Genomic DNA, 24,903 nt, shown 5'->3' with positions numbered 1-24,903 from the left:
TGTCTAGGCTAAAAATCAATTAGCAATAATGAAAATATCTATCATTTATCTTTAATTTATCAGTTACAAAAAGCTCCAATAAAGCTTTATTTAAAGAAAAAAACAAATACAGTAAGAAGCAAACAAATTTACCTTGACTCAAAGCTTGTACATACGTCCCTCTAATAATATATTCTATACAATAATCCAACAAAAAAAGAGTGACGTGATTAAAATTGGAAATGGCACGTTAGCTTTTTTGGGCCTTGACCATAATAGGGCTTCTAACAACATGTTTAGCATCAGACCACACCAAACTTCCAAAAATGTAATCACTGGGAAGATGATTGACATCGGCTGTGAAGATAAGTTTAAACATAATGGTTTGATCCTTTTTAGAGAACACCAAAGTTTTCGGCTCCACCACAATTGAAACACCGGGTGGAGGTTCAATGCGTGCAACGTAGGTTCCTGGTTGTCCAACGTTTTTCAACTTGCGGGTAACTATGGCGTTGCCCGTAAAGTCAATGATAGAGATGGATGGATAATTTAAATCCAAGATGTTAAAGGAGGTGGGACATTTGTAAGAATTATGTATTGTGTAAAACTTTTGTAAGGTTGCATTATTCTTATGAGGGATTGAACAAAGGAAATTAAAGTAATCATAGTGATTCATGTCGTAAACCAAGCCAGGATCCATTGCTAGATTGGGTCTCACATGGCCCGACCCGTATGCAAAAGGCGTGGCCTCACTCACCTTGTCACTTTCACGTATTGGCATCCCAGTATTGTCTAAGGGGCTTGCTGCATTATTACATGGAATAAGTTAATTAAGAGGATGCCCCAATTTCTCATATTGAGAAATAAAATTTGTTTCTCACATGACATTTTTCGTAAATTAACCAACAACTCTATTCAATTATGGAGCCCACAATAATGAAAAGGTTGTTGATTTATTCACAAAAATGCCCCCATGAGAAACAAATTTCGTTTCTAAATTGGGAATTTTTCATTAATTAATGTATCATTCAATTCATTTATTTGATATACGTACCAATGTGTCGTACGTAAACATATATAATATATACCTGTAGTCATGATAGCAGATTTGATAGCTGCGGTACTCCAATCAGGGTGTAGCTTCTTAATAAGAGTCGCAATACCAGCAATGTGAGGAGCAGCCATTGATGTTCCAGTTACTAGGGAAAATGGACTTTCTAGGAGATGTGGAGGATAAGCGGCGAGAATATCTACCCCAGGAGCTGTAATATCAGGCTGCATCATATCATATCATATCATATCATATCGCAGATTAAAATATATACATATACCAATTAAGTACAATTAAGTTATTTAATTAGCAATGATATGATGTAGGAATTAAAACAAGGAATTAAACCTTTAAAATGCCAGGGGTAATCTGGTTTGGACCCCTGGACGAGAAAGAACCCATGATTGGAGAAGGCTTTATTCCCAACGAAGACGTTGCTTTACTAATTGACGCACTGGGACTCCTGTTATACAACTATAACATTTAATTCTTGGATTTTCATCTACTTTTGCAAAAATGTTATACTTATTGTAGATACTTTATACTCGTATAAGAATATTACTGTATGGAATAAAAAAAATGTGAGCGTACGTAAGAAAAAGGTATGTGAGTGTAAGAAAAAGGTTAATTAATCAAGTAAGAGAGTGTGTAATTATTGTGGGATAAGCTAAGAGGGCCGGGGTAATATATATATGGTAAATGAACTAAAATTTAAGATTCAATTGTAAAAAAGGACAATATCAATCAGATTGCTATCTAATACTCCCTTCTTTCTATTGTACTGTGTTCTACTCACTTTTCCTTTAAGCCCGTTTTTCCGGTTCTACTCTTTTTTCATTATTATGTTTTAAGTCAACTCTATTTACTATCTTAGGGTCTTACCTTTCTTACCCCATAATAATTACACATTTTTATATTCACTTAATTTTTTTTACACCCACCCACATTTTTACTTTCTCTTTTACTTTAACCTATACACACTCACATTTTTCAATATTTTTTTAACTGACACGTACATAAAAGAACGAAAGAAGTACGTGTTAAGTATAAAGTACTCCGTAATTAAAAGGCCAGTGAAGTAACATCTAAAATTTTGAAGATTCATCATGCACAAGTATATGGAACAAGATAGAAGTTATTAATTAATCTTGCCTCGTAGAGTTGATATAAGCGAAAAGAGTTTCTCCATCTTTGTAGCTAATGACTACAGTGGGAATCGCATGCATTTGGCCAAGGGTAATTCCATCTCCTATCATCTCTTCATTTACTAACACCATACCAACAGCACCAACTTCTCGAGCTACAATACTTGTAAGCGTTTCCGATCCAGCAGTGAGCGTGTTACGACATACCAAAATCTTTCCTGTCACCTTCGCGGAATCAAGTGTTCCATTTTGACACAACAAACTACATCCGATCCATCCATCATCCATATCATAAAATAAAAAAAAGTATCAATTAAGGGTGTATGTACATTTTATTAAATGATTTATCATATCATCGTTGACAATAATAATTCAGTAAAAAAAATAAAGAAGGTAATTAATAATTGAACTCACGCATTGTTGATATTAGCGTCGGACATGCGAGCATCTGCACCGGTGATTAGTGGGTATAATTTTGTACTAAGATCTTCTTCAAGTGTTGGTTCAAAATATCGTATACCCTGTTCAATTTACATTAATTCAGATTGGGTAACGCTTGTTCTGATTACAAAACGTGTACATAATCTTTAATCAATAACAAACACATACTACGTCTTGTCAAAAAAAAAAAAAACCGAAGACGTACATATAGGGTACGTACCCTGACCTCTTGTACATCGAAAACGTCAAGCTAAGCTAAGCTAAGCCGAACAATATTATATACGAGTACTACGTATATGTATATAGAAACCAAGTTATAATGAGAACCAAGGGTAAAATAAGAACTAGAAACTAATCTAGATTCTAGACCATTGTATCATGTTAATCGGACAGTCCACATGCTTCCCGTGTCAATAATGACAATTTTCATAATATTCTAACTTTACAAAGTGACATCCAGTGTCGTTTCTTAAAAATTAAATGAATAATTAGTAAAAGTAAATGAAATTGCTTAAAAGTTTAAGAAACTGGAAAATGTGCGAAATTACAAAAATGTCGTTAATGAATGCAGGTGTAACGTGAGCCATAAGATGGAGTGCGATCAATGGTTAAGATTGGTTTTTAAATAAAAATTTAGAACATAAAAAGTGTTGTCACATACGAAAGAGCTCTTTAAATAAGGAGGGGTAGGTTCTCATAAGAGCCGATATATATGTATAGATATAGATATATACCTTGATCTTTGGACGGTTATCGCCAAGTATGACATGGGCGGAAAACTCTCTGTCCATAGTAGAGGCGGCAACAGTCAACACCCACGGGGGATTCGAAACAGTCCCGGGTTTGGGACCAATATTTCCAGCACAAATAATGGTGAGAATGCCATTCTTCATAGCATGGAAAGTACCAATTGTAGCAGCATCAGTAAAATAATCGTTAGCAACGAGACCAAGAGAAAAGTTGATTATGTCTACGCCATCATCAATAGCAGCCTCAAAAGCAGCCAACAAATCCATTTCATTACTGCCTCCGGCAATTATTGTTGGACATTTAGTATTCCACCCAGTCTTGTACGCAACCAACCGGGCTTTTGGTGCCATTCCTTTAGCTGTCCCATTCGCGAGTCCTCCCATGTTTGCGAATTGGACGAAATTCCCTCCGGCTGTTGATAGGGTGTGGGTGCCATGCCCATGTTGATCGTCTCGAGGGCTCAATGCTTCGTTGAAGCTACAATTCTGTCTCTTACAATGTTCTACCATGCCTTTGTAGAAATATCTGGCTCCTATAAGCTTCCTGAAATTGTACGTACAAACCACCATGCCTCAAATCATTAGCTTATATTTGTTAACATAAACAAAGATTCTGCCTCCTATTAGCCTATGATTTACTTCATCCGCTTCTTTTTAGTTGACACGTTTTTTTAATCACGTTTACTGACGCACAAATTTAAACGCTAATATCTTTAGATCCCGATAATCAAAATTTATAAAAAGTTGATACTTTGAAAATATATACCGTGACGAATCTAACAAAACCTCACCTGACTATATTATTTATAAAATATAAATCACAAAACATGGTCAAAGGAAAGTGTATGAATCTTAAATAGTGCTAAAGTGAAAATGAATCAATCAACTAAAAAAACGGGGGTAGTAATTTATATATACCAAGTATGTGGCTTTGTAGAAAGATTCTGCCACCTATCAATATTTTCAACCATGCTTTATACGAAATTATAAACATTTAGATTTGGAAACTACACATTGAGATAATCTATTTAGATCCCACGTAATGAATATGCATTTTCTTATACATTTTTCATAGTTAAATATTCTCTCTTTTGAAATTGAAAAATCCAAACGAAACAAACAAAAAGAAGTTTAATAATAATAATGAAATATGAGTAGTATAGGGATTAGGAAGTAGATGATATATTGACCTATTGCACTTGAATGCTGGATCATGTTCATTTGCGCAAGTTCCTTTGAACTTTTTGGGAATCGGGCCATAACCTTCATCTGAAAAGCTCTGACTTTCCGGCCATACACCTATATATTAGTCACAAATTTGTTATTAGGACACAAATGTTCGTTACACTAAAGTAGTTAGATGTATGGTTGAAAATTGGTGTATAAATTAATTAGAAAATAAAACTCGCCGGTATCCACATTTGCTAAAATCATATCTTCTCCTAAACTCGCTTTCTGCCATATAGAATCTTCAAGGTTGAATGCCTCTTTGAGTTTAGGCTGATAGTGTAATCCTAAGAAGTCGGATGATCGAGTCGTTGCCAACTCAAGATTTCGACTTTCAAATATTGATACAACGCTTGGATGCTCTACATGAAAATTAAACCACGAAAAAAAAGTTACATAATTTTGTAAAGACATAACATAAATTATAAATATATACCCTCAAGACCTTAACATATTTCTAGATTCATCTATCCCTTACTTGCGAGTTCATTGGCCTCCTCTTCATGCAATATCGCAGCCAACCCATTATATATCTTATTATAAGAATATATTATTCTTTCCGAAGATTTAGAATCACTGTTCCATTACATATTCATCAAATTCAAAGTAATTAATTATCATTCCTTTAAATTTCAGGAGGCAAAAATATTAATGAATCGGATACCTCTTTAATACAAGAGAAATCAAATCATGATGTGAGTTTGTAACATTCTCAGGACTATCCGATAAACGAGGCTTTGCATGGTCAGAACCTAAGTAGATTATGTAGTGCTGCATCACAAATTCACAAATCACAAATATATAAAAATACTCGATATCATATATTCAAAATATTACAGTTTATATATACATATATATATATATGAGATCCAATGAGAAGTTTCTTAAAATGAGAAGAATGAGAAGGAACAAATGTGCTAAAGTTTTTCACTAAATGTGCAAAATTGATTTTCTAGAAAAATAGAAATAATGCACATTATGTTCAAAATTTATGCACATTGATTTTTTGTCAAATTTTTTTTTTCCACATTTAGTTCGAAAAATATGCTATTCAGTACAAAAATTATGCACATAAAATTCTTCTCTTCCTTCTCATTTTAAGGATCTTCTATATATACATATATATATATATATATATAAATATATACATATAAATATATACATATATACATATATATATATATATATATATATATATATATATATATATATATATATATATATATATATATATATATATATATATATACACACCAATTTTTGTAAGTGGCTGGCCACACCATGTGGCCAGCCACAATTTTATTTATTTATTTATTTTTAAATAATACATAAGTCTTCTCTTTCCTTTATCTCTCTCCTCTTTTCTTAGCTTCTTCTCCAAGCCAAACCACACATCACCAACAACTATATTTTTACTCCACCCATTTTCTCTTTCCTCTTTTCTTAGTTTCTTCTTCAAATCAGACCACACATCACCAACAATCATATCTTTACTCAACCTATTTTCTCTCTCCTCTTTGCCAAATTGATGCAATTAAAGCCCAAAATTGTAGAATTTGGGTGTCAAATTGCTCTAAAAATTGCGATTAATTAAGCTTAAGATCATCAACAACATTTGAAGTAGTGAAATCAATGAGAACCGGAGAAATTTGAGCTCGTTTTCTTCGTGGAATCTTCGATCGAACATTCTTCGTCAAAAAATCAGCAACATAAATAACAATAGTAGTATGTGCAGATTATAGAGTGTTACTTGTAGGGTGTTACTGGTTTAGTTAGGGGTTACTTGTACGGTGTTACTAGTTTGGTCAAGGGTTACTTGTAGGGTGTTACTGGTTTAGTTAAGGGTTACTTGTACGGTGTTACTAGTTTTGGTCAGGGGTTACTTGTAGGGTGTTACTAGTTTTGGTCGGGGGTTACTTGTAGGGTGTTACTAGTTTGGTATGGGGCCTACAAGCAACTTTTGAATAAGTAACTCATACAAGTAACCTTGAATAAGTAACTCATACAAGTAGCCCTTGAATAAGTAATCATACAAGTAACCCTTTAATTAACCCATTTAAGTAACCTCTGAATAAGTAATCCGTACAAGTAACCCCAAAAGAAAGAAAAAAAAAAGTAACCCCTGAAAAATACTAGTAACCCCTAAATAAGTAATCAATACAAGTGACCCCTGACAAAAAAAAAAAAAAAAAAAAAAAAAAAAAAAAAAAAAAAAAAACAAGTGACCCCTGAAAAATACAACTAACTCCTGAATAAGTAATCTATACAAGTAGTAACTCTTGAAAAAAAAAATACAAGTAACTCCTAAATAAGTAATCATACAAGTAACTCGAGGAAAAAAAAAATATTAGTAACACCTGAAAAATACAAGTAACCCTGACAATACCAGTAACTCCTACATGCGCGTGAATAGTAACCTATTATGCGCGCGTCTGGATCAGTTATTTTTGCTGACTTGGCAGCAGGCCACATGGTGTGGCCTGCTATATATATATGTATATATATATATGTATATTATGTATATACATATATATATATATGTATATTATGTATATACACACACATATATACATATATATATATATATAGATTTAGAGTCAAATGAGAAGGATGATAAGGATTTTTTGTGCATAATTTTTGTACTAAATGTACATATTTTTTGAACTAAATGTGCAAAAAAAAAAATTTAAACATTTTCTGATTTTCCAGAAAATTCTAAAATTTTATTATTTCGAAAATCTGTTTTGCACATTTAGTGAAAAAAATATGTACATTTAATGAAAAACTTATGCACATTTCATCCTTCTCATTCTTCTCATTTTAAGAATCTTCTCATTGGATCGCAACCCTATATATATATATTGGATCCACTTCCTACTAACTCTCTTGATTTCTGTTGCTATAGTACGTAGGTGGGAAGATAGATGATAAAAGAACAAAAGGATTACTCCAAATAATATTGAAGATTAAATTGATTTTTGATAGAAGAAGTTATTAAGATAGATGATCAAGAAATTAAATATTAAAAACTTGCCTTTGGGGCAGCATAGGTGGGCACTTGCTGCAATGTCAAAAGAACAATTGATAATAAAAGATAATTTAAAAGTATTGAAATCTGCATTTTTGAAATTTTTTTTTTTTTTCATTCGATCTGAAATGAGAATGATTAATTTACTTGTACTTATATAATTTTTGTACCTTAAATAATGATTCAAAATTAGCAAGGGAATGTTTCTTAGCGATATGAAATTCTTACAAGTGGGTGGTTTTCAGATTTCAAAGACGAATTCAACTAATTTTTCCTATTCCTAAAAAAAAAAACTAATTTTTCCTATTTTTTTTTCTTTATCCAAATCGGTCTGCCCAACATGTTTTGATATGTGGTTAGTATTTTTTTTAATACAATAATATAATATAATTTATTAAGGCAAGTTACAAAGGAAACTATATATAGGAAAGTCTCCACATTAAGCTAGGTTACTAATACAATTGTACAAAGTGACTGCTACCAACTCATTCTTAAGAATATACCAAATATTTTCTCCATTCTTTTATTATGGCAACAATTACAAGTGGATGAGATAGAACAAATTATAAGAAAAAGTAAAAAGGAGAGTATTGGACTAAAAAAACCTAATGTGTGTGATTATCTTTATTCAATAAGAGAAGGGATGAGGTAAGACCGTAGGAGTGAAAAGTTGATGTTCCCATAATGTCCCCTATTCACTATTTTCTTTTGATTATTAAAAAAACTACTTTAAGGTAGTTAGGAAAAAGAGTCATGTGATAATCATAAAAAGTACAAGCTAAGTGGTGTCCAAATTAAGGGATTCGATCAAGTTTTAAAAGAAAAAATAAATTTAAATAAAAATCAAATATTCAATCAATCTTCATAAGACAGGAAAATTTAGTACTCCCTCCGTCCTCTTTTGATAGTCCCTTATGGACATTTTTCACGGGAATTAATAAACACAAATAAGAATAGTAAAACTACATTGAAAATGTAAATTGACATTGGGTATGCAAAAAAATAAAGAGATAAAGTAATAAAAGTACATGGGAAAACAAAATCTACATGGGAAATTTAAATTTGCACAAGTTTATTATTGCAAATTGGAGGGAATTTTGGTAAAAATTAATATTAATTGTTAGAAAAAGCAAATAGGGTGAACATTTTGGGACTAAAATTTGAGGGAGTAAAAAATAATGATGTGATTCAAAAATAATAGCGATTACTAGCTATACCATTCTTGAAAAAAAAATAAAGGAAAAAATGTCAAAATTTACAAGAAAACACATATTTTAACATTACATTCATAACAATATCTAAGGAGAATGCGTCCCCCTAACGAAATTGCGGGAATAAAAAATTGATGAATTATGTTTTGTTGTGAAATAAGGAGAAGCAAATATAAGAGATTGAGAAAAGTAATCGATCTGTGTATATTAGACCACCTCCAATGGTGAGACTCAACTTTGAGTATTGAAATACAAAATGAGTTGTTTTTTACCTCCAACTAGTTTAGGGCCCGTGCCATGCACGGTCTATTAAAAAAAAATTTAAAAATTGACAAAACATACACATAATATAAAGCGTGAACAAACAAACAATTGACGTAATATAATGTTGCAATGACCATTTATTATTGTTAATAATAAAGTATTTGTCAAGAAAAAATCATTAAAGAAATAAATTAAAATACAAAAAAATAGAGATAAAGATTAATGTTTGAATTGCACATCATGTGTTATCATTTGCGTTGCCTTTTATTTCTATCATCTCCGGTAGTTGTTCTAGAAACTTGAACAATTATTATTTAATCGAGGAAGATAACAATTGAATAAGGTCGTCCTTCTACATACAATCACTGCATAAAAAGGGTAAGGATCAGTATATCTTATGTAAAATTAATAAAATAATGATAAAATATATGATTGAGAAATTTATTAATAAAATAAAATAGAATATATGTATTCTTGCATTGTTTGTAAGTAATTGAACAATTTTTGGGTGTTTCTATAGAAATGTTCAAATGCTTCGAATAAATAAAAAGGGAGAGGGGGATTCTTCATACCCAATCTTATCATTTTACCTCCTTACTTTTTTAAATATGCAACATAATCAAAACAATTCTACATTTAATATATAGGTTTCATTTTCTTGTATAAATTCATAAAATGCCATGAAGTATATTAAGAAGATGACTACAAAATTCACGAAACAAATATTTAGTGGGGTTACTATATATTTATAAGCATACCAAAAATTTTAATACTATGTATAATATACAAAGTATCATATATTTATAAGCATACCAAAAATTTTAATACTACGTATCATATACCAAAAATTTTAATACTACGTATCATATACGAAGTATATCAATAAAAATTTTAATACTACGTATCATATACGAAGTATTGAATAAATAAAAATAGTCTCTTAGTTGGTCAGCATATGTATTCCACAATATGCAATCCAAGACAATTTTTCTATAACAAAAAAATAAAATTAAATAAAATAAAATAAAAAAAATTAGGTGTGTCATGAATTAAATAAAAATCTAATACTGCATGATAAGATATGACTAAAAACAATGTATTTATTAATGGAAAAAAATTATATTCTACTTATTGCAAATCCTCCAATTGGATGTTGATCATCTTTTGTTGATTATCATCTCTTAAAAATGTATTGATTGATGAAATTCCGGAAAGATATCCAATGTAATCTTTTTTCACGATTAAAATCAAAAAATCAATTATGTATAAAAATAAAGTAAGACAAACATATATTAAAAACTTAATTAATTATACCAACTAAAATATTGGTGTCCTGCTTGTTGAAACTATTGAATTGTAAGGTTTCAGATCAAAACCACGAATGGGAATGCTTGCTCCTTCCACTTGATTGACTGTAGTTAAGTGTTTAAAAAGAATTTTGTATTCATGTCCCGTGGGTTTATACGACACATTATTAAATCCAACTCCAAAATTTGAAATGTTATAAACTTGTCCCTATGCTAGTTTAGTTTGAAATATCACAAGCAAGGACTTCTTCACGGAAGCCTAGATCTTTCCTCCCTAATTTAGATTAAAAAAAAACAATAAATTAAAAAAAAAAACATAAATATTGAAACTCCGCAAGATGCTAGCACAACTTATACACATACATAAAAAATGATGACAAACATTAGATTACATATCTGTTCATCTAGTAAAACCATCTCTAGAGAATGTACATCGTTTGCATTATTAAAAGATGGAATAGTCCATAAGTAGATAACCCTAGCCTGTATAGTAATATTTTCATTCGACGGATTGACATTTTGTATAAGCTTTAAAGTTTGTGCCATTAGAAAAAATAACGTTTAAAGTTATTTAGTGGTTGTGATTCAAAAATTCACATTAATGCTTTTTTATAATGGCCGGTTAGGTAAGATGTTTTTGGAAAATTTGGGATAAAAATAAAAAGGTAAAGAGAATTAGAGAATATTGCATGATTTAATCATATAAGGAATGAATATCAATCGTATGTAATACAAAGTATATATTATAGTAAGAATATAGTCATGATTAGCTAAGATGTTTTTAAGGGAATATTACATATCAACATATTAGGACATTTATAATAAGATTTATTTGGTGATTATTTAAATATATTGTATCTTTTTAATATATTTTTTTCAGATTACCGTAAGATTATATTTATTATTGATTATTATTTACATATATATATATATATATATATATATATATATATATATATATATATATATATATATATATATATATATATATATATATATGCAAATTATCTCCTTTTTGGAATTATATTTTTTTTTAAAATTTTAAAAAATAAAAATATACTAAGGATACACCAGGAGATGACACGTGTCATTGCTGGTGTGTCTTTTAGTATATAGTTATTGATGATTGTGATACCCAACCCACTTATCAATTTAGCAACTCATGTGAAGTCTAATTTCCCAATGGTGAGACTCTAAAGTATATTAATGTCACTTTCAATTTATGGCCCACCAAATAAATTATAAAACACATTATAATATTGATAAGGACCCACACTTTTTGTCAAATGAGACTCAAAGTTGAGTATCTAAACTTAGCAACTTTCTTTTGGAAAAAATATTCTTTCTCTCCTGGGCATGCTTGGATTGGGGGTAATACATTAAGGGGTAATAAAAGTCTAACTTGAAAAAAACGAAAGTAATTAGAGGTGTTGTGGTAGAAGACATGGTGTTTACAAATGAAATAAAGTAGTTTTGCCATAAGGAAAAGAGAGAGATGGAGGAATTATTACTCTCATAATGAGGGTAATAGTTACCCACCCTGCCCCTAGTGTAACTATTACCCCTAAAATGAGGGTATTGATTCTTCTTTCTTTACCTCACACCATGCCATCACTACAAATTAAATCTTCTTACAATCACACCATCACTATCTCCTTCTTCCCTATTTTCACATTCATTTTGCTTAGTTTGACTTTTATTACCCCCTTAATGTATTACTCCCAAACCAAGCATGCCCTAAAAAAACCCACTTGAGTCTCACCATTGGAGAGGGTCTTAATTTCATATGATGGGGGTATATAGTGTTTGCTTGGATAAAAATATACTACCTCCGGTTCATTTTAGTACAAGTTTTCGGAAACCAAGGCAAAAGATTGAAAACATGATTATGGGAAAATAAGGGTATGTGATAAACTATTTATCTAACCTAAAAAAAAAACAAATTCACACTTAATTAAATTAAATAGCCCACCACCACCAACACCACCAAGCATCACCTAGCAAACCCCGACGCACCACCACCACCTCACGCACCCACCAAACCGTCGACGCACCACCACCACCTCACGCACCCAGCAACCCGCTGATGACACACCACCACCACCCCACGAACCCAGGCAGTACCCAGCAACCCACGAACCCAGCCACCCCACGAACCCAACGACCTGCCAACTCGCCGACCTACCACCACCACCCCACGCACCGATCTGAAACTGCCGATCCACCACCACGCCAAGTACCCACGAAACTGCCGATCTGGGTTGGTGCACTGATCTGCAACCACGAACCCATTCAATTCACGAACCCAGCATACCCACGAAACCAAACCCAAACCAACCCACCACCACCACCCCACGCACCCACAGCCGATCAACCAACCCACCAAACCAATGAAACCAAACCCACGAAACCCGCCGATCTAAAACCACGAAACCCGACCCACGAAACCAAACCCACGAAACTTACCCACAAAACCCGGCCCGCCGATCTGCAAACCCCCGCCGCTCGTAACACCATGAAGCCACCATGAAAATGGGGTTGGAGGAGGAGAGAGAATGTTAAATGGGATGGGATCGGAGTTTAATTAATTAAGGTTGGGGTTTAATTTAATAAAATTAGATTTATAATTTAATAAGGGCGTTTAAGTAAAAAAGTAAGGGCATATATGTCATTTTGTAGGCCAAAAGTTACTAAATAAAGGGGAAAAAAAATTTGTTGCAAGTAATATGAACCACCCCAAAAAGGAAATTGTTGCAAGTAAAATGAACCGGAGGTAGTATATTTATTCCATCTTTGTATAGTAGTATTAATCTGTGAGATCTTATTATTTTGAAGCCCTTCAAAGGACTTTGAAACAGATTTGGGCATTGAAGAGAAACGTTGTTTTTAGGAAAATAAAAAATAACCTATTTATCATCCAATTCTTCCATTGATGTGACAAGGAGAAGATTTTGGATGGTGCGTGCTCCCTGAAACTTTGACAATCAACTTTTATTGCTTGGAGAAATTCACGGTGAGGAACAACTGGACTCGATCGAGTTGAAGTTCTGCCCTATATGGGTGAAAATTTACAATCTTCCTTTTGATAGTCGTTCTAAGGCCTTGTTCTTTTGAGCTTCTGGGCAGAGCAGGGGTTAGCAGAGCAGAGCAGATTAAATTTCAGCAGAGCAGAATAGCAGAGCCGAGCATAGCAGAGCCGAGCCGAGCCGAGCAGAGCTGATTTCAACATTATTATTAATACTATTATTAATGTTATTGTTATTGTTATTATTATTATTATTATTATTATTATTATTAGTATTATTGTCATTGTCATTGTCATTGTCATTGTCATTGTCATTGTCATTGTCATTGTCATTATCATTATCATTATCATTATCATTATCATTATCATTATTATCATTATCATTATCATTATCACTATCATCATTATCATTATCATTATTAAGTGCATATACCATTGATTTAGGTGAGTGAAAACATAAATATATGTGTACCATATTTAGCATATGTTAATAGTAGAAAGAAAAAAGACAATGGTTTACTTATATTTATTTCACAAAAATTTTAAAATAAAATGATTTAATGAGTAATAAGGATTTTACTTATAAATTTGTTTTAATCATATATTTTTAACACTAAAAATAATAATGACATACAAAGTACTACTTGAAAACAAGCTCTTTTTTTTTAAATTCCTAAATTGTATGGAAAGATTTGAAAAATAATTCAACTCAATGAACTAACCATCAATACCCACATAAAATGTTTCTACACATTGTGATTCTAATATCAAATATTTATAAAAGAAATTGTTATTAATTGTTATTATTATTATTTATTTATTTATTTTGAAAGAATTGTTATAATTATTAGAAATTATTAATTAATAATATTATTAAATATTAATTCTTAATAGTTTGAATTATTAAATATTATTATTGATAATTATTATCATTAATTATTATTATGATTAATAAATATTAATTATTATTAATATTAATAATTATTAAAATTATTTTTAATATTAATAATTATTAAAATTATTCAGAATAATAAATTATTATCATCAATACAATATTAATTATTATTATTGAATATTAATTATTAATATTGTTATTATTAATTATTATTTGAAAATAGAGCAGAACAGAGTAGATTTCTTTTGAGCAAAGCAGAGCAGATTTAATTTGATCAGAGCAGGGCTCAGCAGAGCAGAGTAGAGCAAAGTAGAGCAGAGTAGAGTAGCTTTAAAGAACGGGGCCTAATGCTGATATTAAAACTATTCACTACTAGAAAACAGGCCGGAAAAACCCTGAAATCCGTCGGAAAACACGTTTCCGACGGAAATTCCGTCAGAACTGGTTGTCGGAAAAGGCTTTGTAGGAAAAAGCACCTTTTTCGTCGGAAATTCCGTCGGAAACACTTTTCCGACGGAATTTTCCGTCGAAGGAGGTAATTCCGGTGCCGGAAAAATCCGTCGGAAATTTCCGACGGACTGAATTCCGTCGTGAATTTCCTACGGAATTTCCGTTGGAAAATGCTTTTAAAAAAACAAAAAAAAAGCACACCGCCACCCCGTACCACCGCCACAAGCCGTCACCCCACACCACCTACCCCTACCTCACACAACCAGCCAAACCCTCACCAGACCCACACCCAACCCCATCCACCGTATCACCAGCCCACACCAGAACCCCTACCCACCAGCCACCTAACCAGATCAACCACCCCACCACCCACTTAAATCACCACCGCCATAGCCACCTACCTAATCAGATCTACCCATCTACAACCACCACCGCCACAACCACCTACCTAACTAGATCTACCACCCCACCACCCACATAAATCACCACTGCCACCACCGAAAATCATCACAAATCAGAAATTAACAAAAAAAAAAGAAAAAAAATTAAAATCCCAACCCAAGCCCCCAAACACGATCTCCAACAGCCACCACCCACCACCATAAATTGTAAAAAAAAATCCGATAAAACAACAAATAACATCAAAATTGAAAAAAACGAAATACATACCTTAATTAGACCACACATAACCTCGAAATTGGGTTTAAGAGGCCAAATTCGACCATAAAAACTCTAGATCTAGAGTTTTCATGGTCGAATTTGACCCAAAAACCTTTGTTTTACGCATGAAGAGAGAGAGAGAGTAAGGGCGAAAAAGATGAATGTTATTATTGATGTTGATGCCGGCGATGGTGGTGTTGATGTTGGTGTTGTTCGTTGTTCGTTGTTTGTTGTTGATGTCGGTGGTTAGGAGAGATAGAGAAGGAGAACGAGTGAGAACGAATTGATAGAGAAGGAGAACGGGTGAGAACGAATTGAAAGAGAAGGGGAGTGAGATTCAGAGAGAGGAGTGAGAACGAATTGAAAGAGAAGGGGAGTGAGAACGGGGAAGCGAATTGAAAGAGAAGGGGAGGAGAGAGAAGAGGAAAGATAAGGAGGAGAAGAGGCACGAAAGAGAAGGGGAGGAGAGAGAAGAGGAAAGATAAGGAGGAGAAGTGGCGGAAAAGAGAGGAGTGTTAGGGTTTCTAGGGTTGATTTTTTTTTTTTTTAAAAAAAAAAAAAATTCCGACGGACTAAAAATCCGTCGGAAAAAGTAATTTCCTACGGAAATATCCGTCGGAAAGCCCATATATTACGACGGATTTGTAGAATTCGTCGGAAATATCCGACGGAATTAAAATCCGTTGAAAAATTCGATATTTCCGACAGAATATTGGGTCCGTCGGAAGCAGTCCGTCGGAATTCAGCTATTTTCTAGTAGTGTATTGCGGAGAAGGTTAGAGCAGGATTGGAGGTGGAAGATAATGAATTGGGGTGGGACAAATCGAGACTAGGATTTTGGTGGACCCATCAAAACCATTGCGGCAAGTTCAGAGGATCCAGAATCAAAAGGGAGCTACTTCTTCCGTTCCACAATGATGTTCCTGTTTGAAATCTTTGACTTTTTTAAGAAAGAGAGAATCTTTTAAATTTCTCTTAATCTATAAGAATAAATATAGTCATGTGAGATCTAGTTTGATTCGTCTTGGTGAGTAGATTATTAATATCTAACTTTTATAATTTTTGCTAGTGTGAGATTAAAGATATTTGCGGTCAAAGTTTGGCAAAAATTTGCATCGATTTACGAAACAAGAACATCATTATGAAACGGAGGGAGAATTTATTTCCAGCATTCAATTTAACACTACAAGAAAACAGCCCATTTCTGACAGACTGGTTCCGACGGGCACGTAATTCCGTTGGAAAATTCAAAATTTCCAACGGATTTTTTTTTCGTCGTAGGTTTTCGACGAATCTAAAGAATCCGTTGTAAATTTACGACGGAATTAAATTCCATCGGAAATATTCCGTCGGAATATAACTTTAAAAAAAATTCTTCAAACCTTAACCCCCTTTTCTAGCTCTTCCGCCTCTTTTCTTGTTTTACCTCTCTTCTCTTTCCTCTTTTTTTTTTCTCATGTCCGCCCTTCTTTTCTCCTTCCTTCTTTCCTCTCTTCTCTTTCTCTCCTCTTCTTCTCTCCTCTGATCCGCCTCTTCTCTTTCCTTCTCCTTCTTACCTCTTATCACATACATTCTTATTTTTCTCTCTCTGTCGTACACTCACAAATGAATTTTGCTTGGAAGTCCGTAAATGTTAGAGCCTATATTTAGTGTGTAGATTATATAGCTAACGGGCCTAGTTCATGTTCCCTAATCTCTTGTATAAATATACTACTCATACTCTAATACAAACTACGGAAAATTATTTCGTGACATGGTATCAGAGCAAATCAATCTAAACCCTCTTCTCTAATCTCTATACACTAATCTCTAATCTTCTCTATTGAATAATTGACAATGGTAGATGACTCCAAGATCGATCCTTCATCTCCCTTTTACCTTGGCGCTGGCGACCAATCGGAGAATTCAATCACTCATGTCGTTTTGAAGGGTGCCAATTACCTTAATTGCTTGGTCTCGGGCTATCACTTTATCATTGAAATCTAGGAGAAATTATGGTTTCATAATTGATGGAACAATTTCTAAACCTACTGAGAAAAAGAAATCGCTTGATTGGGAGACGGTCAACTCGATGTTGGTCTCTTGGATCTTGCGGTTGTTGAACCAAGGCTTGCGGCATCCATATATAGAAAACTATGGGAATACTTGGACAAGAGGTTTTGTGAAGCGAACGGTCCTTGACTTCAACAACTCCAGGCTACTATTACCCTTCAAAGTTGCAAAAAATGTGAAATAGAGATAGTATTATATCTTATTTGTTGAATAAAGATATGGAAAGTGACATAGTTTTTTTTTTTTTTTTTTGAAACAGGAAAGTGATATAGATATCTAATTTTATCTGATTATTTTCCTAATTTTAGAAGTTTCCAACTCATCTCATAACTAATTTAAGCCACATGCATGATAATAATGTGGAGAGAGGAGAGACTTGACTCTAAAGCTTTCGAAATTGCCTCAAAAATAGCCAAGGTCGGTGAACTGGTGTATCCTTAGGTGCCCTCAGAACTGCTTAAACTCCCTCGTGGGTTCGGAACCCTGTGTCAAAGATTTGGTGCATAGCAGCGGAGGATCACGGAGCTGTTCCTCCACCACTGTCGCTGAAAACTCAAATCCAAATCTAAAGAAATTGATGAGTCCTTGCTTTATTTTCCTTCCTTTGCTTTGTATAATAGTACTTGCTACTTAGAATGTTATGCTCAATAACTATTAGTTTTGAATCCATGTAATTATTATTTGAATTGAAGTGCAATTATTATTTCCAAATATAAATATGCTTGTTTATTTATTGTATGACTGACTGATGGTTTAACTTGACATAATAAGTCCTTTTTTGTACATATTTTTAGTACTTCTCATCAATACACTATATATTATAACACTATCTGGAAGACTGGAACTCAGAACTGATGACAGCATACAAAGAGTAGAGGAGCATTCAGTTTTTGCGTTTAGCCAATACTTTCCATCCTAAATCGACCATTCCGATTAGTATCTGACCCACTCCGATGGCAACACTAACACCAACACCTATTGATTTATTCTCCTCCAGTGGTAGTATCTGATGATGGGTGTGGTTAACGTTGTGAATCCTTGGATATAAGTACTGATTGGTATGGTGTAGTTGGTAATGGAGGGTTGTTTCACTTTCAGCTGTAGATATCATCATCAGTGCCATGACAAATATCACTGAAATTCTAATCACGTTAGACATTATATTGCTGAAAATGTTTTCTTACTCTACTTCAACGACATTATATTGCAGCTTCACATACATATTTATATACTTACGGGATTGAATCTTTCTAAACGCTTGGGCTTGGGTATATATTAATTATAAACATTTACAACATGTATAAAAACAACGTTACTATTCAGAAATAAAAACATGTTTCAAGCATTAAAATGCCTCATTGAATACTTTCATTAAAAAAGAAAAAAAAAATGCAACACTGAATAAAATCCTTCGTCTCTTTTGTCATTTTGTTCACTTAGTCTAAAGCTAAAGAGAATGCTCGATAGTACGTACGTAGGTAATGGTGGCAAGCAGCTTATTATATACTTCCTCCGTTTTTTTTAGTTGACATCTTTTAACTTTTACACTATTTACATACATCATCTTGACTCGATTTTGTAATTTGTAGATATAATAAAATATAGTCATGTGAGATCTTGTTTGAATCGTGTATATGTATATTTTATTAATATCGACTTTTTATAATTTTACAATGTTGATAATTGAAATTATTAAGCGTTAAAAACATGTGTTGCAAGCATGATAATAGAAATGTGTCAACTAAAAAAAACAGATAATGTATACATACCTTATAATATAATGCTTTCAAAATTAGCAAGGGAATATTTCTTAGCGATATAAAATTCAAGTGGGTAATTTTCTGATTACAAATAAAAACGATTTCAACTATCCTCTACGAGTATTTGTGTTTTCAACTATCCTCTATTTCAAAGTACAAAATGCTTGGTTGGAACATTGTTCGTGGGATTCTACCCGTTGGTTTATCTCTCTCTAAAAAAATCCCTTTTTTTGACCCAATTTGTGTTAGATGCTCACACCCTACTAAAGATAACTTACATATTTTCAGATAATGTCCTAACAGCTATGCTTTTTGGTCCATAATTATTGAAAAAATGCCACAACATGATTTTAATGATCTTCAAATGTTTTACTCTCACGGTTTTGAAGATTGGCTATGCTTTTAACATGATTTTATTTTCTGGTGTTGACAACGTCACGTGCCAATTAAGAAAAAATGTAGAAAATGGTGAATTAAAAGTCACGTTATTGCCGTGTGATATGGTCAACGTCGGAAAATGAAAGTCAACGGTGACTTTTAGATCAATAATAGTATCTTAAAACATTACCCTTTTATAAGGTAGTTTAATTTCTTATAACAATCCACCTCTCCCGTCATAAATGATTGGTTTTATAGGGGTGGGGAATTGTGCTCCATTAGGATTACAATTCTAGAATTTCGTGCTCTGATTGGTGGTGCACTCAGGATAAGGCACGTGTCATGGGGTCCCCGTTTTGCGGCTTTTTCGAGATTTGGGCCTCCTGATGTAAGGGGACCCTTTACTTTCTTTTCCAGGTGCTCTTTTTAGGGTTTACACGTGCCTTCTTCCTATAGGGACACGTGTTGCCTTTTTAATATGGGTCACATGTCTCCATAGACGGATCTAGGGGCGGGCCTACCCAGGCCCTGGCCCGCCCTATGAACAGATTTTTTTTATATATATATATAAATAGTATAAATAGTTTATTACTGCAGTAAATATCATCAATTTGTGTTGGCTAAGTTGGTTTTTGCTATATTGCGCAACCGCTCAAATGAATCTAGTAGTAGTACCGTGTTCGATTCTCACTAGCAACTTTTTTTTTGTCTTTCCTTTTTATTTTAAACAAAACCTTATAAGTATGGCCCGCCCTATGAAATCATTCTAGATCCGTTTTTGCGTGTCTCTATGGGATTGCACCATGTATTGGAGGTATTTTTACCCTAAATATTTGCCCCTCAGAGAGGGTGACTCGTACGCTACAGGCCACCTCCTCTGAACTTTCACTCGTCCGAGTACTTAGGCTTTTTTTAGCATTCATATTTCTAACGGGGGGCGGATAGGATCGTTCCTCCTATTAAAACACTTAGTAAAACACGGAGGGAGTACACTAAATGTTACTCACTCGCCTCATAAACAGCCCAATAAGTGTCGCTTATACAGAAAAGTTTTTTTTTTAAGGCAAGCAAGCAAATTTCATTAAAATAGATCAATTTCCGCCAAAGTGGTAAGGCTTTGGGGAAAAGGACCAAGAGAGACGAATTCATTTCAACCCCTAGCATCCCAACGTGCTACATTATGTGCTAGAGTATTACCCGTCCACTTAATATGAGAGATAGAGAAAGAGCTAAAACAGGAAGATAAGCTAATAATATCCTCATAAACCATGAACACGGGAGCAAAACTAACAGCATTGTTCTTGACAGCTCTCACCATCGAACTTGCATCAGACTCAAGATGAATTTTAATTAGACTCAAGTTTTTGTACTGAAGATCTTTCGACTAATTCCAATTGGTATAAATTTCTTGTTGCAAAAAAATACTGGGTGTTTTGATTAGAAATTGTGGTTTCTCTCACTCATCTGCCTTCCATTAGAAAAGCCAACTACTTTCTGTTGTTGTGTACTTGTGTAACAATGCCTGGAGTCTTCAGACCTCATCACCTGATATATTCAAATTCGCTCAATCAGTTCAATACAAACTGGTCTATCCGTGTACTTTCTTAATCCTGCAGGATTCTACATTCTTTTTTTTTTTGTCAGCAACACAACAGATTAAATTAGATCAGCAAAGTTAATGGCCGTAGCCAACTTACAAAAGCAACACACCATCACTATGGTGGTTGAAACTGAGGGATAACACCCTCCCCCAGGTTAACAGTTTCAGAGCTAATAAGTTTTGGTCCAAAATGGACATTAGAGCTGTTACAGATCAAAGTACTAGCCACATGTGGCCTTAGAATAATTACAAAATGTCCCAAAATACTTCTCTGACTACACAGACTAATGGTAGTTCGATGTAGACCCAACATGGCTTGTCTGGCCACCAAATCTGCTTCCCCTACTACTTGCCTGGTTGTCTTGAGCAGCTTTACCCTTCCTCCTGTTCTTATCAGGTCCCTGCACAGAGCATAATAGTTTTCCATTTCATCAGTAGCCATAACAGACTTTAGGATACCCTTAGTGGCTCTGAGGCAATCAGAAAAGATGACTGGAGAATCCCAATCTTCCCACTTTGACCATGCTACAGCAGCAATGATGGCCAAGGTTTCAGTCATCACAGCAGATGTAGCAGAACAATGGGCAGCAATGCCCTTAACCCATCTGCCTTGTCTATCTCTGCATATGCGAGCAATGGAGGCATCAAAAGAATTGGCAGAAAAGAAGCATCCACATAAATGTTATGATCTTGTAGAATGTCTTGAGATGGCAGATTTTCATGGATAGCCCTAGCTAGGGTGGATGAAACCATGAGAATAAGTTCACCACATAAATGTCTGACAGAATTCACCCATTTGTCAGGAGGGGTTGACTTCTTATTGAAGACCCAGTCATTCCTTCTTAACCACAGTCTCCAAGTGAGGACAGCAAAGCACTTATTCCAAGGGAGGTTGAAGAAAGGGTGGATGAAGGTATTATTCAGATTTTCCTCCCACCACTCAGTTGCAGAAAGATGGTAGCCCAGGTTTGGAGGGTTGATAATGTTCCAGATTTCCCTAGCTCTATTACAGTCTCTAAGGACATGCAAACAAGTTTCACTGACAGAAGGACAGATAGGACAGGAGCCTGAGGGTATTATGTGTCTATAGTTGAGATGGGCAGCAGTGGGCAACCTATCCCAAAGACATAACCATAGGAAAAACTTAGCAGGGGGGATATGTAAGTCCCAGAAAGTATGGTTGAAAGACTTTGAACCTTGGTCCTTATGAGTAGAGTCCCAGAGATGGTTATAAGCCAAGGAACTGTCAAAAAACCCACCTTTCCCAAGAGAGGAGGAAACAAAGTCCTCACCATGACAAGGAATGACAACAGAGGAGAGATAAGTAGCAAAATTTGGGGGGATCATGGGGAAGGAGATAAGAAGATCATCTTTAATTTTACCATTTTGGAAAGAAGAGGAAACAGATCTTTCAAGTTCATTCCTAGGTAAGGGGCCATAGAAAGAAGCTCTAATAGGTCCTAATCCTGTCCAATTATCTTCCTAGAAATTACAGGTATCCCCTTTACCTACCCCCCATTGAGTGAAGTGAGTAAGAACATCCCAACCTTTCCCAGCATCTTGCCAAATGTGAGAACCCTTATGAAAAGGAGTGACTAAAGGTCTACTACAATATTTTTCCTTCACTATAGTAGCAGAGAGGTTATTTGAATTCTGAAGCTTCCAACACAACTTAGCCATAGAGACTCTATTTTGAAGGGAAGACAGTCTGAGGTTTATACCCCCCCTCTGTCTAGAGCAGCAGAGTTTGTCCCAGGCAATGAGAGGGACTTTTTTAGTTTCAGGGGTGGTCCCCCAGAAAAAGTGGGAGCAAATCGGGTCAATCTGACTTGTTATAGTCTTGGGCAAGCAGATAGTCTGCATGGAATAGGCAGGTATAGAGGAGAGGGTGGATTTAATCAGAATGGCTCTCCCAGCCTTAGAAAGATGCTTAGCTTTCCAGTTACTCAGTTTATTTCTGATTTTTAGAATGATATGGTTCAACTGAGCTTTAGTGGGTCTTTTATCAGTGAGAGGGAAGCCTAGATATGTACCCAGATCCTGACTGACAGGCACACCCAAACTAGAGCTGAGCAGATCAATGAAGAAGGGGGAGGCATTTTTTGAAAAATAGAGCTTGCTCTTACTACTTTACTACTATTCATTTTTTGGCCAGACATGGCCCAAAACAAGTCAAAGGTGTCCTGAAGAGCAAGGAAGGTACCAGGAGATGCTTCTCCAAAGAGGAAAAGATCATCAGCAAACAGGAGGTGGGAGATGGAAGTGCTGTTATTTTTAAACCTAAAAGGAGTCCAATTTCCCTCAGAGCAAGCAGACTCAATTAGATGGGAAAGATAATTCATACAAATGATGAATAAGTAGGGAGACAAAGGGTCCCCTTGCCTAATACCTCTAGAGGCAGGGAAGGAGGGGGAAGGAGATCCATTAACCATAACCTGGAAAGAAGGGTTAGAGATACAATTCATGATCAGGGAAGTGGAGTCAGAGTCAAACCCAGTCCTAAGAAGGCAGAATCTAACAAAAGGCCACTCAAGTCTGTCATAAGCTTTCTCTAAGTCAATTTTTAAACAAAACCAGGCTTTCCTACCAGATTTCTTCCTCATGGAATGAAGGATTTCAGAGGCCACAATGTAGTTGTTTTCACAGCCTCTGCCAGGCAGGACAGGCAGGAAACTACTTTGATTTGGAGAGATGATGTCATTAAGGTAAGGCCTAATCCTCTGGACAAGAATTTTATAGACTATCTTATAAGAGGTATTACACAAGCTGATAGGTCTAAATTGCTTGATGGATTCAGGATCTTTCACCTTAGGAATCAGGGAAATGATGGTCTTATTAGCCTCAGGAGGAATGGACTTAGAAGAGAAACAGACCTGACAGAAGTGGAGAAGGTCAGGCCAAAGAGTATCCCAATGATTTTGAAAGAAGAAGGGGTGATAGCCATCAGGCCTAGGGGCTTTGAATTTACCCATGAGAAGATAGCAGAGTGAACCTCCCCAAGAGAAGGCTGCTGGGAGACAGAGATAGAAGGGTTTGGGAAGGACTCCTCAGGGAGGGAGATGTCCTGAGAAGAGAACAGATCAGAGAAATAGGAAGAGATGTGATTTGTGAGGAGGTGATCAGGGACATCCTCACCAACAGGGGACTTTAGATTCTGAATCCTATTTCTTCTCCTTCTAATAAGCACAGATTTGTGAAAGAAACCAGTATTTCTATCCCCCTCAACTAACCAAGTTACTCTAGACCTAATAGCCCAGAAGGCCTCCTCTTGTTTATAGTAATTGGTCAGGGTAGAAGTAAGATCTTGTTCAAGATCATGAAGGTAAGAGTTACTTGGTTCACTCTCAATTGCTCTCTGAGTTCCCTCAAGTCTTCTTAGGAGTCTAGTAATAGTCTTTTTAGGATTAGGAACATTATCATTGACCCAAGATTGGATTTTGGGGGTGATGCACTGGAGTTTTGCAGTGAGGTTTCCTTGTAAAGCTATCCAAGAGGTATGAACAAAACCAGGTTGATTATACCATAAAGATTCCATTTTAAAAGGCTTTTGAGTGGAGTAGTGGTGGGCAACAGGTTCAGTGTTTAGGAGGATGGGGCTATGATCAAAACTTTCTCTTGGTAGGTGAATGAGGGAAGTATTGGGGTAAAGTTGGATCCAACACATTTCCTCTAGTTTTTTCC

The 24,903-nt window shown here is 34.6% G+C and overlaps 2 protein-coding genes across 2 annotated transcripts; both read right to left on the bottom strand.

Moving 5' to 3' along the window:
• Window positions 1-229: 229 nt before the first annotated feature.
• LOC145604476 (subtilisin-like protease SBT5.4) lies at window positions 230-21,781 on the bottom strand. Its single transcript, XM_081660361.1, has 11 exons — window positions 21,599-21,781; window positions 5,257-5,363; window positions 5,071-5,168; window positions 4,775-4,954; window positions 4,556-4,664; window positions 3,351-3,909; window positions 2,590-2,696; window positions 2,183-2,437; window positions 1,379-1,493; window positions 1,068-1,254; window positions 230-783 (listed from the first exon to the last, which is right to left on the bottom strand). Exons 1-11 carry the CDS (start codon window positions 21,779-21,781, stop codon window positions 230-232), a joined length of 2,454 nt encoding a protein of 817 aa, XP_081516487.1.
• LOC145604475 (uncharacterized) lies at window positions 21,781-24,757 on the bottom strand. Its single transcript, XM_081660359.1, has 3 exons — window positions 24,191-24,757; window positions 23,256-24,095; window positions 21,781-22,704 (listed from the first exon to the last, which is right to left on the bottom strand). Exons 1-3 carry the CDS (start codon window positions 24,755-24,757, stop codon window positions 21,781-21,783), a joined length of 2,331 nt encoding a protein of 776 aa, XP_081516485.1.
• Window positions 24,758-24,903: the final 146 nt, after the last annotated feature.

Source organism: Chenopodium album, chromosome 22 (genome assembly GCF_948465745.1).
Source record: "Chenopodium album chromosome 22, dcCheAlbu1.1, whole genome shotgun sequence".
Lineage (NCBI taxonomy): Eukaryota > Viridiplantae > Streptophyta > Magnoliopsida > Caryophyllales > Amaranthaceae > Chenopodium > Chenopodium album.
Note: the sequence above shows the minus strand (reverse complement) of the source record. Positions and strands in the feature narration are given on the sequence as shown.